Source organism: Mangifera indica, chromosome 12, assembly GCF_011075055.1.
Source record: "Mangifera indica cultivar Alphonso chromosome 12, CATAS_Mindica_2.1, whole genome shotgun sequence".
Classification (NCBI taxonomy): Eukaryota; Viridiplantae; Streptophyta; class Magnoliopsida; order Sapindales; family Anacardiaceae; genus Mangifera; species Mangifera indica.
In genome coordinates, this window is record NC_058148.1 from 10,951,533 (window position 1) to 10,972,858 (window position 21,326).

At 33.9% G+C, this 21,326-nt stretch overlaps 5 protein-coding genes and 1 long non-coding RNA gene across 7 annotated transcripts; 4 read left to right on the top strand and 2 right to left on the bottom strand.

Moving 5' to 3' along the window:
- Window positions 1–63: 63 nt before the first annotated feature.
- On the top strand, window positions 64–1,267 carry LOC123193283 (NADPH:quinone oxidoreductase-like). Its single transcript, XM_044606162.1, has 4 exons — window positions 64–131; window positions 206–327; window positions 431–622; window positions 939–1,267. The coding sequence occupies exons 2-4, from the start codon at window positions 231–233 to the stop codon at window positions 1,241–1,243; spliced, it is 594 nt and encodes a 197-aa protein (XP_044462097.1). The 5' UTR covers window positions 64–131; window positions 206–230; the 3' UTR covers window positions 1,244–1,267.
- Window positions 1,268–1,358: 91 nt separating this feature from the next.
- On the bottom strand, window positions 1,359–4,180 carry LOC123193282 (aspartyl protease AED3-like). Its single transcript, XM_044606161.1, has 3 exons — window positions 3,594–4,180; window positions 2,174–2,648; window positions 1,359–1,911 (listed from the first exon to the last, which is right to left on the bottom strand). Exons 1-3 carry the CDS (start codon window positions 4,059–4,061, stop codon window positions 1,550–1,552), a joined length of 1,305 nt encoding a protein of 434 aa, XP_044462096.1. The 5' UTR covers window positions 4,062–4,180; the 3' UTR covers window positions 1,359–1,549.
- A 5,218-nt stretch (window positions 4,181–9,398) lies between these two features.
- On the bottom strand, window positions 9,399–11,177 carry LOC123193285. Its single transcript, XR_006497044.1, has 5 exons — window positions 10,923–11,177; window positions 10,585–10,654; window positions 10,361–10,478; window positions 10,044–10,156; window positions 9,399–9,682 (listed from the first exon to the last, which is right to left on the bottom strand). It is a non-coding gene; the product is annotated as an uncharacterized LOC123193285 (long non-coding RNA).
- On the top strand, window positions 11,178–13,357 carry LOC123193284 (glycylpeptide N-tetradecanoyltransferase 1). Of its 2 annotated transcripts, XM_044606163.1 has the most exons (3): window positions 11,178–11,382; window positions 11,558–11,613; window positions 11,764–13,357. In XM_044606163.1, exon 3 carries the CDS (start codon window positions 11,821–11,823, stop codon window positions 13,123–13,125), a length of 1,305 nt encoding a protein of 434 aa, XP_044462098.1. In that variant the 5' UTR covers window positions 11,178–11,382; window positions 11,558–11,613; window positions 11,764–11,820; the 3' UTR covers window positions 13,126–13,357. The 2 variants fall into 2 exon arrangements, with proteins under 2 accessions (XP_044462098.1, XP_044462099.1); XM_044606164.1 differs by lacking the exon at window positions 11,178–11,382 and having other exon boundaries at window positions 11,398–11,613.
- Window positions 13,358–15,157: 1,800 nt separating this feature from the next.
- On the top strand, window positions 15,158–16,514 carry LOC123193286 (U-box domain-containing protein 1-like). Its single transcript, XM_044606165.1, has one exon. It carries the CDS (start codon window positions 15,375–15,377, stop codon window positions 16,323–16,325), a length of 951 nt encoding a protein of 316 aa, XP_044462100.1. The 5' UTR covers window positions 15,158–15,374; the 3' UTR covers window positions 16,326–16,514.
- A 2,466-nt stretch (window positions 16,515–18,980) lies between these two features.
- Window positions 18,981–21,061, top strand: LOC123193287 (trihelix transcription factor ASIL2-like). Its single transcript, XM_044606167.1, has 2 exons — window positions 18,981–20,445; window positions 20,527–21,061. Exons 1-2 carry the CDS (start codon window positions 19,912–19,914, stop codon window positions 20,908–20,910), a joined length of 918 nt encoding a protein of 305 aa, XP_044462102.1. The 5' UTR covers window positions 18,981–19,911; the 3' UTR covers window positions 20,911–21,061.
- The last annotated feature ends 265 nt before the right edge of the window (window positions 21,062–21,326 follow it).

Below are 21,326 nucleotides of genomic sequence, written 5' to 3' on the forward strand. Positions count from 1 at the left end.
ATTTTAATAATCCAACTAAACTCAAACTCCCTTATTCATATTGCTAGTTCTTAATTATTTATTGAGGGCGGCGTGCAAGATGCAGATCTCCATATACTTTTAACAAGAAGCACGCATGCCGAGGTTGACAGGTTGATGAAAATGCTTTCATTTTGCTCTCTATATATTTTTCTTCCACTTTGAATCACCATCTAACATCCAACAGGTGAAAGCAGAGAGAGAGTTGAGAGATGGAGGCAGCTGCAGAAGCAAAAGTAGTGATCAAAGTTGCAGCTCTTTGTGGGTCTATTCGTAAAGGTTCCTTCCACCGTAGCCTCATTCATGCTGGTAATCTTGAAATGAACTGTTTTCTTAATCTTTCAAAGACTTGATTATATCTGAATCGAATGTATATGAGGTCTTTATTTTGACTTGGCTGTATATATTCCAGCAATCGAGATTTCAAAGGAATCAATTAATGGCATGGAAATAGAGTACATAGACATATCAACATTGCCAATGCTGAACACTGATCTTGAAGTGGAAGGAACATTTCCACCTGAAGTTGAGGCTCTCAGAAAGAAAATACTGGAAGCCAATAGTGTCCTTTTTGCTTCGCCTGAATACAATTACTCTGTCACAGGTAACCTTTTAACATTTCTAGTTTAATACATTCCACTCTGAAGATATTGTCTATATAAACAGAACACAATTAATGATAATTTTATTTCTAAGTTTGTTTGACAATCTAAGAAGTTTATAAGTATTTAACCAGTTATAACTTAGCATCCCAAACAATGAAGTATGTACATACAAACCCAATATAATTTGTCAATGTAAAATTTGTCTATAAAGGTGTCACATAACTAATTTGAACTAGTGTATGTACCATCTCAATATTGCTATTATGTAACTTGGTTTTTTGGTTGTAACTGCTACTTTCAATTCATTACACCCAGCACCGTTGAAGAATGCAATTGACTGGGCATCGAGGCCACCAAACTGCTGGGCAGGCAAGGCGGCAGCCATAGTAAGTGCGGGCGGTGGGTCTGGAGGAATACGATCACAATATCATCTGCGGCAGATAGGGGTATTCCTGGACCTTCACTTCATAAACAAGCCTGAGTTCGTCTTGAAGGTGTTCGAGCCTCCTTCAAAGTTTGATAGCAATGGCAAGTTGGTCGATGCAGAGGTGAAGGAAAAACTCAAGGGCGTTCTTGTAGCCTTACATGCATTTTCTCTTAGACTCCTAACCAAACATTGAAATCAATATTTAAGTCTGCAAAGTAAAAGCCAACTGATCTGCATTTTGTATTTAATTGGCTACTTAGAGTCTCAAATCATCGTCTGATTACACGTTATTATCAGAGATTCAAAACTAGGTTAACATAGCATTGATTGATATAAATTATCATCTTTGTCTTCAAGCAAAGCCAAACACTTGAGCAAGTACAGGGAACCCAAGACAAACCAACACATTACAAAAAGCTACAAAATAATTTCAATCCCGCCTACCACACAAACACCAAAAGCCCCTAAATTCTTCTCAACAAAACATATTAAATCAAACTCAGCTGCTACAGGGCTCACGAGCCACACCGAGCCTTGAATTGGGCACATCGAAAAGATACCTATGGTTTTGTTGTTGCATGCTGGCTATCACATTTACCACTGAGTTCACATTGTCAGGGGATGCAGCCATTGCTAGGCATGTCATGCTGCCTGCCGTGCTGTGAATTAGCAAGTTGTCTTGTGGTAGTGTCACATTCATCCCGGGGAACATCAATGTTATTGTTGGCGCACTTATTGGGACTGAATAGCACGTATCAAACCCACCAAGGCTTGTCACTGTTAAGTTGAGGCCCACCCGTCTTCGAAACGCATCTCTAACTGCTGTATATGCTGGTGTGACTAGACGGGTGAAAACTGTGCCTGATCACAATAATGCTTATAAATAAAACATATGTCCTATAAACACATTCACGAATATAGATCACACATTTTTTATTCCGTAATAACCCATTACTTGACTTAAAACTAGTGTCTAATTTCATCCTACAATTTTTTGTCCATATTTAGACAACATATCTATTTTGGACCACTCAAAGTGTGTAAAATTAGACCAGCTATTCCTTACTCATAGAATTGAATCTAAGAATATTCCTTAATTAAGACTAAATAAACAAACTATTACCAGAATCAATTATGGTCCCTGAACCAGTAGTGGGATCGAATGCAAAAGCACTAGCAGGAATATCAACAACTCTTCTTCCAACCCTAATTGCCATCAAATTCACATAATAAAGTGAAGATCTTCTAGGGTTTTTCAACAATGGTGTGGATTTGATCCTCTTGGGCTGGCCAATGGGTCCAAGCCTCAATGACCCAGAGAAATTAAGGGACTTGAAGCTAGGAAGGCAGTAAGAAAATGTGGATTGGTACAAGTTTTGGCTTTGCGACAAAAGCGACAAGGGGCCACGCCCCAGGCCTAGTAGACCTTGGGGAGGCACAGAGCTGCCTGTGGCTTTTGCTATGCAGCCGAAGGTGTAATTGGGGATTGAATCAGTAGCTAGGGTGATGTTGTCTTGTGAAAGGTTGGCTGCAATGGTGGAGCTGGCGTAGGTGAGATTGAATGAACAGGTAGTGCCGCCGCAAGTGGGGTTTGGTACCTGCAATTTCATGTGCATTGATTGTTAGCGTCGTTAAGTCATGTACTTTGTTTGAAAAGTCGCTTGTAACATTTTGCCACCCGTGAACCTTTTGGACATTGCCAAAATAACAAACGTCACATCAAAGAAACAAACGTCATACATAACATAATGAATGAGAAATCGTTTTTTCTTATCACTAGAAATCTTATGCAATAAACTGTTTATTTTGGTTAAATTAATCTTATTTTAAATTTAATAATCGATCTCATAATTATTATATTAAATAAATTAATAAATTAATATTTAAATATTATCAAATAAAATTTTAATTTATATTTTTTTATGTGTAAAACTTTTTTATAATTATTCAAAAATTCTTTTGATTATCGCTTAAACTGTTTCTTATACGTTAAAAAAAAAGAGCGTAACACAAAGACTTGCCAAAATGACACATACTAATATTGTCCTCGTCTAAATATGTTTAACTTCATAAATATGATAGGATAAGGAGGTACAACTGCACCCTTAAGATAAATGTTTAAAACAATTTCTTTCTCATACTTTTATATTCATAAAAAAATATATAAAATTGTATAATTCTCAATTTTTTTTTTTATTTTATATACGTCACAATAAAAATAAAAAAAGTGAAATTTTTTTTACAAAAGAGTGTTACTTGTTATATTAGAATATACAAATAAATTTTATAAATAAACAAACCATTTTAGTTAAAACATACATACATACATATTACAGCCAAATCTTTTTTAAATTTAAAACTGTCCTAAAAAGGAGACGTGTAGATATAGTGACAATGATCATATGGAAAAACTCACCAGGGGCCCAGTTAGACTCAGTTGAACTCTGAAAAACGTGTTCAAGTAATCATCTTGAAGAATTTAATCTCTTTTTTGCAAATAAAATTCCAGAATTCTTCAGAAATGATGAAATAATTTACATTACCTGTTTGCATTCAGGGGCCTGGCAACCAACAGGCTTGAAAGAAGAAGAACCGGCAGGGTTAAAGACAGTAGAACCACAACCAACGCAGCCAGTGCAAGGAATCCAAGCGGCGTCATTGCTGTTATCCACAGCCATCAGCATGGTTTGAGCAGGGGTTCCAATCTTCGCCCTCACAATATAAGTAGGGCTCTGGATAATCTGCCGGCCGGAGGCGATTGGCACAACAGATTTTCCGGCCACAAGGTTGGACAAAAACTGGAGGCGGGCCTGGTCCTTGGCCTGCATTTGCAGCACATTTTCTTCCCAGGAAACGGGCTCGGAGGGTCTGAAGGGAGAGCAAGGGCTGAAGACATGAAAAACCTCGAGGGTTGAACCATGGTCAGGGATGTCGCATTTAGGGTTGAGGCCATGGGATAGGGTGAGGAAGAAGAAGAGGAGGAGGGTTAGGGAGAAGAGATGGAGCTTCATGGCTATGGTTAATTAAGTTTGGTTTGGGAAGAGGGAAATAGAAGTTTTTATAGAGGAGAGAGTATGGCAAGTGACCTAAGCGCTACCTTGTGTGGCAATGAAAGGAGTTTAACGTATACGAGGGAATGAAAAATTTTCTTCACATTTTAAGATTAGAATTTTTTTTTTTTCAATTCAGTGCAATAATTATAAATTTGATGAGTGGACGTAAAATTTTATTTGTTTAATATGATTGCCTTGATAAAAACACACAGCCTAATTTGAATGGGATTTCTGGAAAGTGGAAGTGAGAGAGAGGGAATTTGGCAAACAGACTGTACTCCATTTGCTTTTGAAGGCTGGGCCCCTTATGCTGGCGTCCATTCTACATAGAAAGGCCTAGGGACTATTCTCTCATAGAGAGAGAGAGCCACTTTAAATTACTTTTTATATATTGATAAACAGGGAAAGGTAAAAGGAGGAAGTTATTGATACTCGAAGAGGAAATAATTATAAAATTTGGGGTTAAAAATGTGATTTTTAAAATTAAAAAATTTAAAAAATGAGTAAAATATTAGTTTTTAAAATTTAGAAATAAAAATATTGTGAATTTTATATTTTTTTAATATTATTAATAGAATAATTATTTTATCTTTATTTTTAATAGAAAATTTTAGTTAATGGGTAGGATTTTAAATTTTTTAAATTTTATGAATGCTACTTTTAAAATGCGTCAAACGAGGATGGAAAATAGTCTTTTGGCTATCTCTGTATACTTTTTTTAATTTGGATTTTTATACATGATATCATTCTTATAATGAACAATAGGCAAGGAAAAAAATATGGTACATTTGCAAAAATAAGAAAGAGGTCTAAAATAATAATTTAAGTAACAGTAAAAAATATTTAAAAAATAGCAGTTTAAAAATTTAAATATATTTTGATAATATTTTAAAATTAAAATTTTAATTTATCTATTACAATGATAATAAGATCAATCAATTGGTCGTTTTACTCAAAATTACCATTCAATAAATAATTACCATTCATATTTGCATGAATGGACTTTGATTGATTTTTTATGGTGTTGTATATAAAACTATTATATTTAGCATTTGAAAATTCTTAGGTATAAATATTCACAATTTTCATGAATTTTGGACTATTTTTCATTTATACAAATTTTGGGCTTTTAATTTTTTTCATGTTAAAAGCTAAAAAAATTTGTCTCAACATGACATTAATTGATATTAATAAATTAGTGATAATTCATATTTTATAATTTGTGTTAGATAAAAATCTTTTTAACTCATATTGATTAGATTAAATGGGTAGATTTATATATATTAAAAAGATCTTAAATTTTCCCCAAAATAAATATAGAATTTTTTTTCTGAATTTTTCTCTCTTTTTGTTTCCATTTTTTTAATTTACATTGTAGGTTGATAAACTTTGATATTTTTTAGGTGAATATATATATATATATAGAACTTATTTACCCATAATAATTCAATGGTCCAATTTTAACCTTATGTTTCAAGCACTTTAATCTCCTCCACTTGCATCAATGATGGTGAAATTGGTAATTGCAATGCGTACGACTTCTCCCGCCGACATACGCTTTGGGACCATATACTTGTATCATCCTCCCCTTCTACATCATCATGTTCGCTGATGAGCAAAAGTTTCAAAGGAAGCACTCAAGTTCACGTGTTTTGAATGATGAAACTATGTACACATAACTGTGAATATATAATTAGGTATATAGATTAGGGATGGATTTGGATTAAATTAAGCCTAAACATCTTTTGATTTGAATTTGGTTTAAATAGAAAATGATTTAGTTCAAATTCGTTGAGTTTGGTACGGATAAAAAATGACTCAATTTGATTTGGTTAGAGTTTAACTTAATTTTGTAGCTCGAATCAATGATTTGAATTCGTAGCTTAGTTAGATTCAAATTGTTGGTTCCAATTAATAACTCAAATACATGACTCAAATTTATGATTCATTGATAAAACGACGTCATTTTATCTAAATAATGTTCAAAATTTCTTATTTGAGTCACAAATTCGAACTATTGAATTTAAGCTGATTCAAACCGAATCAAGTCATAAATTTGAACTATTGATTCGAGCCTCAAATTTGAATCGAACATCCCTTGGCTTTAGTTCAACTTAAATTAAAAAACGAGTCAAATCTTCTAGCTCAAATTTGGTTCAAATTTGAATCAAATCAATTTGAGTCAAGTCGAATTAGCTTTCGAGACTAAGCCGACTCAAATCATATCTAAGTCTAATATAAATGATATATCATCATGTGATTTGATAATTTTGAATTACAAATAAAATATTTTTTAATCACATAATAATATATTATTTATATATCTAATTGTGTATTAGAAAGTGTATGCAATCGAATTGCTCATTTAATTAATATTTTCTGTATATAAATCATCTTATAGGGCAATCAATCTATCCGAAAGTAAATATGTTGTGCATACCTTAATGTTGAGAATATCAGTATGGGTGAAATTGTAATGTGAATAGACCCTGTAGACTGAATTGAGATTTGAAGTAAATGGGTGTAATTGTAAGGTGAATAGACCCTGTAGACTGAATTAAGATTTGGAGTAAATGGGTTAACAGAAGTAAAACGGAATAGATTGTGGCAAATGTTTTCCGTTAGGATGTGCCCTTTAACAAAACGCATCGTGTAGAGGGAACGATGTAGTGGGGCATGTGACACATGGTTATATAAAAGAATCCATTCATTTCTACGGTCATTTTGTATTCACGGATTCGAGATAAGGCTATTACTTTTCCTTGGCTTCCCTACCGTGAGCTAGATTTGACTCCTAATAATTATCCGATTGGCCCAAGGTTATCTGTAATCTTGCCCATTCATCCTCTAATTTTTTAAATCTCAAAATCTCATTTGTAAGTAAATTTTTTTATTAAAGTTAAGAATAAATCTATCATTTAATAAAAAAAATTATAAAACTAAAATTTTATCACATTCTCTCTCTCTTAATTTGAAAATCTAATTATTTCTTTCTATCCAAAGTTTAAAAAATAATAATTTTACCATAGAGTTTTGAAACTGTTGTGCGAAGATAGTGAATTTTGTTGTCTCTCACGACATTCACTCTTCCTCCTAAGTTATCTCTCCATATCGATCAAACCCCTACTTTTGAGAAAAACGAAATTATCTTCATCAGAGTGTCTTTGTCTCAAACGAAGAAGTTGTTTTCGCCTAAGACCTCAAATGAATACGACATCTTTGTCAGAGAAAATCACTTTAATCAAAGGCAAAGGTTTGATCTACAGGGAGAGATAACCCTAGAGAGAGGACAAACTAGACTAGAGACATCGAAGATGGCTTTAAAATCTTATAAGAGAAATTATCACTTTTCAAACTTTGGAGGGAGGGGTTATCAAATTTTCAAACTGAGGGAGGAAGGAATGTGATAAAACTTTAGTTTTTTAAATATTTTTGTCCTTAATTTTAATTGAGAATTTTAATATAATTTTACTTATAGGTAAAATTTTTAATTTTTAAAAGTTAGAGGATGAATGTTGAGGATTAGACCTAACCTTGGGTGAGAACAAGTCTTTTGGCCTATTCGATTAATACAATTTGTCACATCTCATTAGGTTAGATTCGAATCGAGTCAAGTTTAACTTCGTAGAATTCATCTCAAAGTTGTACGAGTTTAACTCGTTTAAGAAGAATCAAATTTGAATTTGATTCAATATTATAGTCAAACATAAATAACTAAAACAATATTATTCTGATACGTATTAATAAAAATGATATTATTTTTATCAATTCGTATTAAAAGTTTTTATACTCGTAAGTTTGACAAATCAAACAATTTTAAAACTTGAGTTTGAGATTATCTATGCCAAACTAGTTTTAGATTTATTCAAACTAAATTTGAATTTGAATTCAAATATGCTTAGTTTAAATTTATAAGGTAAAAACTGTATTTCAAAAGACAAAATAATGTTTAGGGCTATATTTATCCCACAGATTTTACGTAATTAAACCTAAGTGTGGGTTTGATGGTACTCCTACACATATAATAACAATTAAACCTAAATCAAGAACCACTCAAATACAGTCTAATCAATTCAAATTCAAATATAAACTTTTGTTATTATTCTCAAAGGCCAACAAAATTTTAATGTAAAAATAAATACATATTTATAAAATTTTAAAAGTTTAAATATTTATTCACGACAAATTTTTTATTAAAAATCGTAATTAGAGTTAAAAGTATAACTGTTATTTATTAAAAAATTTAAAAATTAAAATTTTATCATATTTTATTTTTCAAATTTAAAAATTTTATAATTCTCTTTAACTTTTTAAATTAAAATAAATGAACAATTTATCTTTAAATTCTGTGACCATTTTTAATGACAATAACATCAGAAAATATAACGAAAGACTCAAATCTATCTCTAATAAATTTTTTTTTATCTCCGCCAATAAAGAGACAAAAAATCTTTGGTATTAACGATGCAACACAAGGCATTATCATGATTGAAATCAATCTCTCATCTCTCGTCTCTCCTCTTTCACAAAATACAAGTAGATAAAGCTAAACAAAAAGACAAAGATGGAAAAATTTAAATGTGTGATTGACACGTATGCCCACTTTTGAAATTGGGATACAAACAAGTGATGATGTGCTTGTGTAATTGGACTTTGTTTCTTTCTTCCCATTCACACTGACAGTCTTAATAAATAATTAATTAATGATAGTGATGTATTAAAATAAAACAGCAAAGCATTATGGATAGTAGTGCAGTCAAGCTCAGCTCAGACTGTTAGAGTCAAAGCATAGCTGGGTTTTTAGTGCTTTAGACGGTTATATTAGAGATGAAATCGCATGTGAATTTGTAGGCTTGTGTCCCATTCACCAACACATTTTGCCGGTGGAACTATTGCTAGCACTCAGAAAAAAAAATAATAAAATAAACCACAGATGACTTATTCCCATCTAAGGATTAATGTATTCTAAAAGGTTGATCTATTAAATTTTAAAATTTTAAATATTTATTTATAAATTATTAAAATTTATTATTTAACTAATAATTTAAAAAAATATAAAATTTTATATCATTTTTCCCTTAAATCCTAAAACTAACAATTTTCTTTTATATTTAAGTTTTAAAAAATTATATTTTTCTTTTGTTAAGTTTTAAAAGTTATATTTTCTTCTTACGTTTAAGGATGAATATTTGAGTTTCTAAAACTTGAGAATACACTAAACCTTGGGTGGGAATAAGACTTTTGGCCTAAAATAAAATTAGTAGTGGAATGATACACTAATAATTTAATAGTAAATTTAGAAATAAATATAACTAAGCATATAGAAAGCCATGTATGAAGACTATGAATTCTGGAAATCTTATAATAAAAAATAAGAAATGAAAAAGAAAAACAATTTGCTTTCTAATATATTATTATTAGTCGCTATTTATCTTAACGTAAAATAAGCTAATATGAGGTATGTGTACATCAATCTGTGTTGCAAGCCTACACAACTGGTAATCTTCCTTCAACTTCTACTCAGTTTCCCAATTGGGAATGTTAGCTGTGGCTTCATTCACCATCTTTACAAGAGTCATCTGCAGAAATCACAACAAAGGCAACTTAAATTAGATTAATTGATTTAGACTTATTTGAGTGTTCAGGGAATTCATATATTGTTACACATGGAAACTTAAAAGAATGGTAAAAGGAAAGCAATCTCCCAGTTTTGCACTATTCGGATCAAGAAGAGTGTATGAGGATCATATGCAACCAGTTTTCCAGCCAAAACCCTCATATTAAACTTCATCAAGCCCAAGAATTGATGAAAATGTGGATTAATCTTGAATTTTTTATAATAAAACTATACATACACACTTTTGAATAAATAAATGGGTATATACAAAGTATGTCATTATGTGATTGAGTGTTAAAATAATGATAGGTATAGATACGTACCACACTTTCGGAGACCCCTACAGGTGGCAAGGGGAGATTTTTGGTGGAAGTCCACATAAATATGATCTCTTATTGAATCAGCACTCCCCTATTTTACCATATGTTAGCTCACCCTGAACATTGAGCAAATTTTGTTAAGTAACCATGCAACCAAAACAGATAAAAGGGGAGCAAGAATTTTCTCTCAAAGAACAACAGAAGAAAAGTGAACTTGAGAAATCTATCTAAAGATAAAAAGGCATACAAAAACCATATATTTGATGAAGTAAACTTTATATGAATAACAAATCGGGGAACAGATTGACAAAATAAAATACCAAGACTTCATAAGCACAGAGAGAAATGGAAAAATTATATTTCCCATAGTCAAAAGAAAAGTGGGGGAATGCAACTTCGCCTTCATATTATAATCACAGTTTCTGTATCCCATGGGGGCTGAAAAATAGAAAATATAAGAATTATTAAGAACAGAGCCAATTAACATACTGAAAAATAGCTTTCAACATAATTTTAAAGAGCCTTCACAAGTTAAGCTCCAAACCTGAACCATAAAGTCCTTACGATGAATATGCTGCGCACCATGGAAAGCTGATGCTACGGCATATGCATACCTTAGCTCAACCAATAAAAAAGGAGAGTCAAAAACTCATAAAGACATTTGTACAAACAACTTGAAAGCATGGAATAAACAGAAAGTGGCAACCACTAATTTCAACAAAGCCTGAATCAGATAATGTATTCAAAACTGTAGCCGATAAGCGAGCATACCATTAACAATAACAATGACGATGGCTACAACAATAAAGATGATGCATAGAAAGCCTGGATAGAAATATGACGAACAGAGATAATTTTAGTTACCCAAACAACAAAAGTCACCTTCTTAACAATAACAGGAGAATTCCAATTGGATCAATATTTGTGACAGGGCCATACTCCACTGGGTAAAACTTTCTCAAAATCTTGTCATTCCCTGCAGGCTTGATGTAGAAAAATAGGGAGGCAACCGGCAATCCTCCGTGTGCCAGACTAGGGAGAGCACTTGAAAATATGTAGTATACATTAAATGAAATAATTAATTTTTAATTAATTCAGAACAAAAGTCTTATATTAATTAATTTATAGTAGTCAGGCCCACGACATTTCGGCCTTGGACCCTGAATCGGGTAACTCGGGTCCGAGGGTGAAATCTTGAAGGAACCCTTTGGCCTCGCCGTCTTCAGACTAACTCGTCTTCTAATTTCATCAAAATCAACGAAATTCTCTTCCTTCGTCTCCTCAAATTCTCCCTCTCTCTCTCTCTGTCTCTCTCTCTCTTTCCGTCTTTGATCATTTCGAGGTATCTCTCTTCTCCTTTATTTTCGTTCATCCATTCGCCGCTTAATTTTGTTTGGCTTCTCTTTGTCATTTCTTAAAGTCTGTGGATTCATTCCAATCACCTGTATTTTTATTAATCTGATTAGGTTTTAATCACTTTTTTTTTTGGTTGCAATTTTAACTCAACCTCGGCTCAGCGTTGAAGGATCTGATTCTCCTTTTTCTTCAACAATCTTGGCCGTCCACTGAACCAGTGAGTTTAATTGCATAGATCTGTTATTTTTATATCCTTTTTCAATCGATTTTTTTGGTTAAGGAGATAGAAACTAGAGAATTTGTATGTGATGTTTAATGAATTAGATTTGTGATTGAATTGATTTATATTGATTTGTTAATTGCTCAGGGAAGTTGTATTTGTTGGTAAGAGATACAGATCGTTTGTATAATTTTTTTATGAAATATGGGAGAAAACAATTCACCACCTGAGTCTTTGAAAGAGAACCTGGATCAAAATGCGGACGCAAACCTGGTTGCTAAAGATGTTAGCACATTGGAAACCATAGGTAGGCAGATTCAGGACTTAATGTCTATGGGCAAGAAACACAAGTTTTGGGAGACCCAACCTGTTGGTCAGTTTAAGGATGTTGGGGACAGTAGCTTGCTGGAGGGTCCTATCGAGCCTCCAACCCCGTTAACAGAGGTTAAACAGGAGCCATACAATCTTCCAAGTCAGTATGAGTGGACAACTTGTGATATGAATTCTGAAGAGACTTGTACTGAGGTTTACAATCTCTTGAAGAATAATTATGTTGAGGACGATGAGAATATGTTTAGGTTTAACTACTCCAAGGAGTTTATTAGGTGGGCACTTCGCCCACCGGGTTATTATCCCAGCTGGCATATTGGTGTTCGTGCCAAAGCTTCCAAGAAGCTTGTTGCTCTTATTACCGGTGTCCCTGCAAGAATTAGGGTACGTGATGAAGTTGTGAAAATGGCGGAGATCAATTTCTTGTGTGTTCATAAGAAGCTTAGATCTAAGAGACTGGCTCCTGTAATGATTAAAGAGGTTACAAGAAGGGTTCATTTGGAGAATATATGGCAGGCGGCTTATACTGCTGGAGTGGTTCTTCCAACACCTATAACAACTTGCCAGTATTGGCATAGGTCATTGAACCCCAAGAAACTTATTGATGTTGGTTTCTCAAGGCTTGGTGCAAGGATGACAATGAGCCGAACCATAAAGCTTTACAAGTTACCAGATTCTCCAGTTACCCCTGGATTCAGAAAAATGGAGCTTTGTGATGTACCTGCTGTTACTCGGTTGATTAGGAAATACTTGAGCCAGTTTGTTGTTGCTCCAGATTTTGATGAGAATGATATTGAGCACTGGCTTCTTCCCACTGAGGATGTGGTGGATAGTTACTTGGTTGAGAGCCCAGAGTCTCATGAGATAACTGATTTCTGCAGCTTCTACACTCTTCCTTCCTCTATACTTGGTAATCAAACATATTCAACCTTGAAAGCTGCTTATTCATACTATAATGTCTCCACAAAGACTCCATTGCTTCAGTTGATGAATGATGCCCTCATTGTTGCCAGACAGAAGGATTTTGATGTCTTCAATGCCTTGGATGTTATGCATAATGAAACTTTCCTGAAAGAGCTGAAATTTGGACCAGGTGATGGGCAACTTCACTATTATCTTTATAATTATCGGTTGAGAAATGCCTTGAAATCATCAGAACTTGGACTCGTACTTTTGTAGTCTTCCAATACCGATTCTGTGATTTTTTTTGCCAAGTAGTGTGGTTTTGCTTTCATATATGTCATTCCTCTGCATCAGCAACAAAGTGACAGATTTTGCTGCTCAGGTGACATTATATTTTATGGGGTTTTTGAGCATAAGCTGTGAAGAAATTAAACATTATTGTTGTTGACAATGCGAATTGTTTATTGGACGCAAATAATACTGAGGTTTTGTCTTTTTTTATTTCCAATTCCTTAATGCTCTACCAATCTTGGTTCAACTCATTCTATGCAGCATATTAACTGAACTTTGAATAACAAGCCGTTCTTTCTTTAGAAAAACCAAATGTTTGGTGTTTGTCATATCACTTTGCTAGTTTATGTTTGTTGTTTTGTTGACTGTACTGATGCAAATTTTAGATGAATAAATAATGAAAAGTTGCATCGAGACTGGAACTTTGGGGTCCAAAACGGTTAGAATGGATTATGTTCATATGTGCCTATTTTGTTTCATTCTTAGAATCAATTTCAATTCCTTCCCACATGTAATTCTTGATTTATGTTTTGGGTAACGTAATTGCTTTGGCATGCTGCTTCTCATTTTATAATTCAACAAACATGCCTGTTTTTTGGGTTTTTTTTGGGGTAAGTAACAAATATGCCTGTTGATGCTAACTGAAAATACTAATGTTGTTTACTTTTATAGGTGCGGCCTTGAGTGAGCCTAAATTAACTTTAGTAACAGATTTCATGTATGGGCATCATTCTTTGCCACTTAAGTAACCAAAGGTCTTTTATTCCATCTCATTATGATTGATTCCCCACTTTAATATAATCTTATGAAAACACTCTTTATTTCTACTCCAGTTATTTCTGCAGATGCCTTTGCAGAATTTTGGAATCAATTTTAAGAACTTGATTTATACTCCAAATGAATTTAAATTTAAAAGGGAAAAAAAAAAAAAAAGGAGATTCATGACAAGTCTCCAAGGGATAAAAGAGAACTCTACTGGCAATAGTGATAATTAGGTAGGTGATCAAAAGTTAGCGTATAAAAGTTTTGCAAAAGATAGACAAGCAATAGTAATAATTAACATAGATGAAAGAGTTGATGATATTAATTGGGCTAAAAGATTATCCGTAGGATTTGAAAATTTTAAAATCTTATTTATTAATAAATTAGGATTAAAATTTTTTATTAGAGATAAAGATAAAATTATTATTTTATTAATAACATTAAAAAAATACAAAAATCATTATATTTTAACCTTATTTAAAGTTTTATAGTATTAAAAAATTATATTTTCTCTCTTTCAAACTTTAAAATTTTTTTCTTCTCTTATTCGGTCATCATATCTAATGTTGATGACCTTTTCTCTTTATTCTAAACTGTTGGTTGACGTATGAGAAGCAATATAGAATGAATCTATTTCGTTTGGTCTTTGTCAGATAAAGAGATTTTTTCCAGATTGTTTCCCACGTGTTGACTAATAGATTAGGGTGAAAAGAGGATTTTGTCTGCATCAGAGATGGTGACCGAAGGGGTGAAAAAAAATTGGGAGGAAAATATAACTTTTCAAAGTTAGAAAATTTTAGACAGAGGTAAAATTATTAATTTTTAAAATTTAAAAGAGAAAAGAATAAATTTTATATTTTTTTAATATTATTAATAAAATAATAATTTTATCGTTTTCTCTATTAACAAATTTTAATAATAATTATTTCATGAGTGGGATTTTAAAATTTTAAAATTTTATAAAATATAATTTTGAGGATGTAGCTAAACATAAGTGGGATAGAGTCCTTTGGCCTGTTAATTGCCTAAGCCTCGTAACAATTTTTTTTTCTAATCTTTCTTATTAATGTCAACTCTATTATTTTACCCTTAATTAAAAAATTACAAATGTCACGTTAGCCAACTTATCATCAAAGTTGAGATAAAAACAAGCGAGGTGGGTAATATCATCAGAACAATGGTAGGATTCTTTATTATAATAATTCAATTGACCCCTTCCCTTTTAAAGTTTAATAAACAGCGAAATCATTCCATTTCATAATGCCGATAAAAATTAGTTTATTTTCGGATTTATTCATAACCGTGATGGCGGCTTTCGGACCACTAGATGTCCAGTTTCGTCATTTCCACTCGGTGTTGGTTGATAAAGTCTGAAAATTTTCTCTTACTTTTTCTGGCCAACCAAACACCTACGACTCATCTTTGTTAGCTTCAAAACACAAGAACATTTCGCAAACACACCCGCCGACGGTATGGAAGTTAAACGCCGCACTATCCGCTCTTTAGTAACGAAGTTGGGCTCCGTCTCCGAACAGACTCGTGCGGAGTCTCTCACGGAGCTGCGTCTCATTTCTAAACACGACGCCGATAGTCGACCAATTATCGCTGAAGCCGGCGCCATCCCCTATTTAGCAGAGACTCTCTACTCCTCCTCACGCTCCGCTCAAGAAAACGCCGCAGCTACGCTTTTAAATCTCTCCATCTCCTCGCGTGATTCGGTCATGTCCACGCGCGGCCTCCTCGACGCGATCTCCCACGCGCTCCGTCACCACTCGTCTTCAACGTCTCCTTCCACTGTTCAATCCGCCGCCGCCACGTTGCATAGCCTCCTGGTAAACGAAGCCTACCGCCCGATCATCGGATCAAAACGTGATATTATTCATTCTTTAATTGAAATAGTGAAAACGCGTAACTCTCAGGCTCGTTCGATTAAAGACGCCTTGAAAGCGTTGTTTGGAATAGCTCTTTATCCTTTGAACCGCCAACAGATAATCAATTTGGGCGGAGTTCAGCCCTTGTTTTCGTTGGTTGTTAACGAGGGTAGAATTGGCATTGTCGAGGATGCCACGGCGGTTATAGCTCAAATTGCGGGGTGTGAAGAGAGTTCAGAGGAGTTCAAAAAGTGGGGAGGTGTTGGTGTGTTAGTGGATTTGTTAGACATGGGGACTGGTTCGAGTGCTCGGGTGAAGGAGAATGCGGTGGCGGCGTTATTGAATATGGTGAGTTATGGAGGGGAGAATGTGGGGAAGGAGTTGAGAGAGGCGGCGCTGAAGGTGGCGGATGGAGTTGCTGACGTGGCACAGAACGGAAGCGCCAAAGCTAAAAGTAAAGCGGTGGCATTGTTGAAAGTATTGCTTGCGGGAAATGTGGTGAGAGATTCGCCCTTTTATAACTTGCTGAATGAATCAAATTTATCAATTTGAATTGAATAGACTGTTATGTCGGTTTGGTTGTATACAATTAGGAGTTTAGATATAGTGATACTGGAAATATGATTGAAATTAATTTGGTTCTTAAGTTATTTTGTTTGCATAGTTGATAGGATTTATATTCATTATTGTTTATTGATTTGTATTCTTGCTCTCGCATAATAAGACTATTATCTATGTTTTGTTATCTGTTTTTTGATTAATTTTTGTTTAGTTATTATTTCTTATTTTCAGCACATGATGGAATTTAGATTTAGATAAAGTGATTTGGATTCAACTTTGATCAATTTCATCTGTAGATGTAGCATGATGCTATACTTTGAAAGCTTCGCGAAAATCTGGTATTTCAAATACAGTCTTAGAAGAATTTGTTGTGAGTTCGAACTTGCGTGTTTTTGCTTTATTCTCTTATTTCTACTTTCAATTCAGAATTTTTACATGGTATGCGATTTACAGGTCAGTAAAAGCATGTCAGAATTTTTGTTGGTAAAATAAAATTCAGAATAGGGAATGAGTTTTTAGTGCTCCCTACTAAAATAACCACAATTTCTACTACTTACTGATCTGTCACGGAATTTTTTTTTGCCATATGCAACCTAAATATTGACTTTTCCAATTGAAATTTCTTAATCTTCTAATCCAAGCATAGTATTAAAAAGTGTTCGCTCAGAATTGTATTGATATTTAGATGTTGTCTAATCAAATTGTCAATTTTTTTTTTCTACTTTAGTGCACTTCTTTTTCACATTAAATTATTGTGGAAATATTTACTTTACCTGTTTAATATGTTATTGAATGCTTTCTTGAAAAGTCCTCTACAATCAGAACTTGGAATTTTTACATCCAAAATATATGAATATCCAACTCTCATTGAATTTATTTATTTTGGTTGTTGAAAAGATGAACTTACATAGATATATGAATATGCTTTTGTGCATGTGAAATTCTTCACACATTTAATTATTATGACATTTATTGACACAAATTTTAGTATATTTGATTGTGTTAAATATGTTATGGAGACATTTTCTTTTGCGTAATGCTTACTAGGGTTTTGTATGACATTAGCTTTTAATGCTCGTGGAAATTGAGTTCATCATCTTAGAATATCTATATAAAATGGCTGTGGAAATTTATTTATATTGAAGAATCTCTCCGAGGGCAAAACAGTTGGTATCTGCCACCCCTGCTTTTATGATTGAATACTTGGGGGTTGGGTTAAATAGAGGACAGTTAATCCGGGGCAAGAGAATTTTAGGAACAACCTGTGTTTAATACATTTAAACACGGAATTCCAGCAGCATAAAATGAAGTTGAAATAGCATTTGAAGGACTTAATATAGATTTATTAGAGAAGAACACAGAAACAAGCTATTCTCTTTGGTTGTACATATAAGAGTATTATAACAACTGGTTGTTCTTCAGGAGATTTCATGTTGGTCTGATAGAAAACCAAATTTTATGGCATGTAGAAGACATGTATTTATTTTTTTAGTTGATAATTCTAGTTGAGAAGGGTAGGCTATAGACATTGATAATTCAGATGTGTGAATTAGGCAAATTTGAAGGGATTGTTTTATGTCATTATCCATGTCTGAGATCTATGATGGAGAACTTCCAAACCCAAGTGGACTTTCATTGTTTAGTGTCATTTATAATGAATGAGATAAGAGTCCTAGTACCACCGGCATCGGTCCCTTAGCTGTAAATTAAATTACTGTATTCACTATTCATGTTGTGTAAGGATTATATATCTGTCTCATCCTATCTAAACAAGTGACATGATTGAAAGTTTTTAAATTGAATGTGTAATATATGTGTCTAACTCTGACATGAAACCGAATACGATCTTGACACTGAAGTCACTCTGAGTCCCTACATCTTTCTCATGTTATCTAAACATGTAACATGATTGATAGTTTTTAAATTGAATGTGTAATGTATGTGTCTAACTCTGACATGAAACTGAATACCATCTTGACGCCGAAGTCACTCCCAGTCCCAACGTACAGTCCACCAAACCTCTTTGTAAAGGGAGCTGCAGATTCCAGTTAGAATAATCTAGCCAAATGATGCTAACTGGATATTCTTCATTGATTTAAATAAAGTATATAGCGTTAAAATTTCGTCGATGCCTAGCTCAGTGGGTTATAGCGTGTGGCTGTTAACTACAAGGTCAGAGGGTTAAGCCCTCCTTCAAGCATCCTTATTTCCGGTTTTACTTTTTCTTTCCAAGTTTCCATACTCCATCCCCAACCTAGGGCGAATTAGGCATGGACCATACGTCAAAAGATCCTCCAAATGACATTTTTCTATCCGATACTTATCTTCAAGTTTTAGACACATTTTCTAACCCATCATTACGAGGATAATATCATTTACACCATTTTACATCATTTAAATACAAACAAACTTTTAACTTGCACTATACCAAATAGCCAAATGGTATTCCAATTGCTATTTTAGCCAAAACACGTCCAAAATGACACAATTATAATCAAATGACACCGTTTTGGGTATAATTCAAATGGAATTTTACCATATCAAATATGATTTAGTTAGATCACACCAGCCTCCAGGATGAGATTTGGAAGGTATTTTCAACTTTTCAATGTCAGTTAACAGATGTCACCAAAAAATTTGGATTCATAGGTGGGAATATATGAACGATATTGGGTAGAAAATGATTCAGGCTACTAAAACTGATTATAATCTTTTGAAAATCCAAAGCATTGGTCACCAAAGGATTAATTAAAAGCAAGACCACAACTTTTATTTATTTATTTTTTAACAACAAGTGGGTTAGTGATTAATTCTGTTGATAAGGCAAAGCAAGGCATCATACCAAATTGGCTATGTGGTGGTGGTCAAATACAAAAAGAAAATGCCCAAAAAGTCTCCTGGTGACGTATCTTCCAAACCTTCAAAAGCCAAAAGCAATGCTAAAAGTACAGCAAAAGTAAGTGAAACAAGTCTTGGGTATAACTCTGTATAGTCTATTCGTTTATGTAGAGTTTAAATTCTTCATCAATATTAAAAGTAGATCAATGTGAATACATACATAAATATAAAGATGATATGATATGATATCATAAAAATTGCTGAAAATGACGAAAGAGGAAAGGCAGAATGGGTGGTGATGGGATCGATGGATGGAGTGGGTGACAGAGCCATGTGAGTGACCCACCAACCATTACCCAATTTGCCATCCCTTCCCATTTCCACTGGATGTCTTCCTTGGCTTCATACCAACGCTAACAGCCAAAATCATCGCTCACCAATCAACGATCAAACAAAAAAAAAGGCCAAAAAAGTATTTCTCACCCAAAGTTTGCTGGAAATTTGCAACTCTCTCTAGTTTGCTGATAATAATTAACACTCAAAATTATTCCCTGTTTGTTCCCATTTCTGACTCTCTCTAGTTGGCCACTCAAACTATGCTTAATTCCTTTTCATCAACTTCCTTCCTGCAACTTGCCATTTTCCTGAAACTTGGGTTCTAACTTTAGCTCCTTTCATAATCGTCAACTACCAAATAACATACAGTAAAAGTATTTCGTTTTATCATGAGGAGCTAGTCATGGACGAAGAAACTAACCAACCCACCGACAACAAACAAGACTTCCCCAGAAAGCCCTTCACTCCCACCAACGACAGACCGAAACGCGATGAATGGAGTGAAGGCGCTGTTTCAACTCTACTCGAAGCTTATGAAAACAAATGGGTGCTCAGAAATCGTGCCAAACTCAAGGGTGATGACTGGGAAGACGTTGCGCGATGCGTTTCGTCGCGGGCCAACAACACCAAGTCTCCCAAAACTCAAACACAGTGCAAGAACAAGATCGAGTCTATGAAGAAACGGTATAGATTGGAGTCTGCTAATGCTGATGGATCGTCTTGGCTTTTGTATCCGCGCCTTGATCTTTTACTGCGTGGAAGTATTGCGCTGCCGCCTCCACAGCCGCAGCCGCTGCAGGGTCAACCAGTTAATCCTCCTTTGATGTTGCTTGAGCTGTCGCCACAGGGAGTGACGCTTGCAGAGGCGGCTCCTTCACCAGCTGCTGGAACCACTCAACACTCACATGGGTCCAATGGAGTTGATAGGATTTCCAAGGTCAGTGTTTAGATGTTCTTCAATGGAATTTTTTATTACTTTGTTTCGTTTTCACAAAAATATGTTGGTTGGTGTTGACAGGCAGACGGATTGGAAACAAATTTATCAGACAAGAAAGCCACGGAAACAGACAGTAGCACCCCGGTTCACTACAGTAATGACAAGGAGAAGTTAAAGGCCAAGAAGTTGAAGATGAAAAGGCGAAAAGGGGAAAAATGGGAAATAGCCGAAAGTATCCGTTGGCTAGCAGAAGTAGTGGTGAGATCGGAAGAAGAAAGAATGGAGACGATGAGAGAGATTGAGAAAATGAGAGTTGAAGCTGAGGCTAAAAGAGGAGAAATGGAGCTAAAAAGAACTGAGATTATTGCCAATACTCAACTTGAGATTGCTAAACTCTTTGCTTCAACAAATGGAAAAGATGTCGATTCTTCCTTATGGATTGGAAGAAATATTCATCTTTTGTAAAACCATTGAATAAGAAGGATAAATTTTAGATAAGGACGAACTTTCCCTTCTGTACAATGATTCCCTAAGAACTAATCTTACTTGAGAGTTCTGCATTCATCGCAGAAAGTAACATTTTCACTTTACGTACATTATTTTTTCTACTGCAACATGGTTTTTTTTGTTGGGCATTGCCTCTTATCGTCAATTATATTTGGGCTATTTATTTTATTATTATTTTTTATTGGATCTTTACAACTGTATCAAATAAATTAGGGTTTCATTAATCATAATAAAGGTTCAAATTCAAATTTTTTTCTAAAAGTTTCATTAATACACCAATTTTACTAACCCTTATAATTAATTTAGGTTATTTATTTATTCATCTATGAACACCGAAATTGTGGTAAGACACAAGACAACCTATACTTTAAAAA

Bases quoted from the DNA above. Each gene is read 5' to 3' on its own strand.
- LOC123193283 (XM_044606162.1), top strand. From the start codon at position 231: ATGGAGGCAGCTGCAGAAGCAAAAGTAGTGATCAAAGTTGCAGCTCTT. The intron at 328-430 runs GTAATCTTGAAA...TATATATTCCAG, and splicing joins CCGTAGCCTCATTCATGCTG to CAATCGAGATTTCAAAGGAA. The intron at 623-938 runs GTAACCTTTTAA...CATTACACCCAG, and splicing joins ATACAATTACTCTGTCACAG to CACCGTTGAAGAATGCAATT.
- LOC123193282 (XM_044606161.1), bottom strand. From the start codon at position 4,061: ATGAAGCTCCATCTCTTCTCCCTAACCCTCCTCCTCTTCTTCTTCCTC. The intron at 2,649-3,593 runs GTAATGTAAATT...ATGAAATTGCAG, and splicing joins AGGCCCCTGAATGCAAACAG to GTACCAAACCCCACTTGCGG. The intron at 1,912-2,173 runs GTAATAGTTTGT...TATTGTGATCAG, and splicing joins AGGGACCATAATTGATTCTG to GCACAGTTTTCACCCGTCTA.
- LOC123193284 (XM_044606163.1), top strand. From the start codon at position 11,821: ATGGGAGAAAACAATTCACCACCTGAGTCTTTGAAAGAGAACCTGGAT.
- LOC123193286 (XM_044606165.1), top strand. From the start codon at position 15,375: ATGGAAGTTAAACGCCGCACTATCCGCTCTTTAGTAACGAAGTTGGGC.
- LOC123193287 (XM_044606167.1), top strand. From the start codon at position 19,912: ATGGACGAAGAAACTAACCAACCCACCGACAACAAACAAGACTTCCCC. The intron at 20,446-20,526 runs GTCAGTGTTTAG...TGGTGTTGACAG, and splicing joins GAGTTGATAGGATTTCCAAG to GCAGACGGATTGGAAACAAA.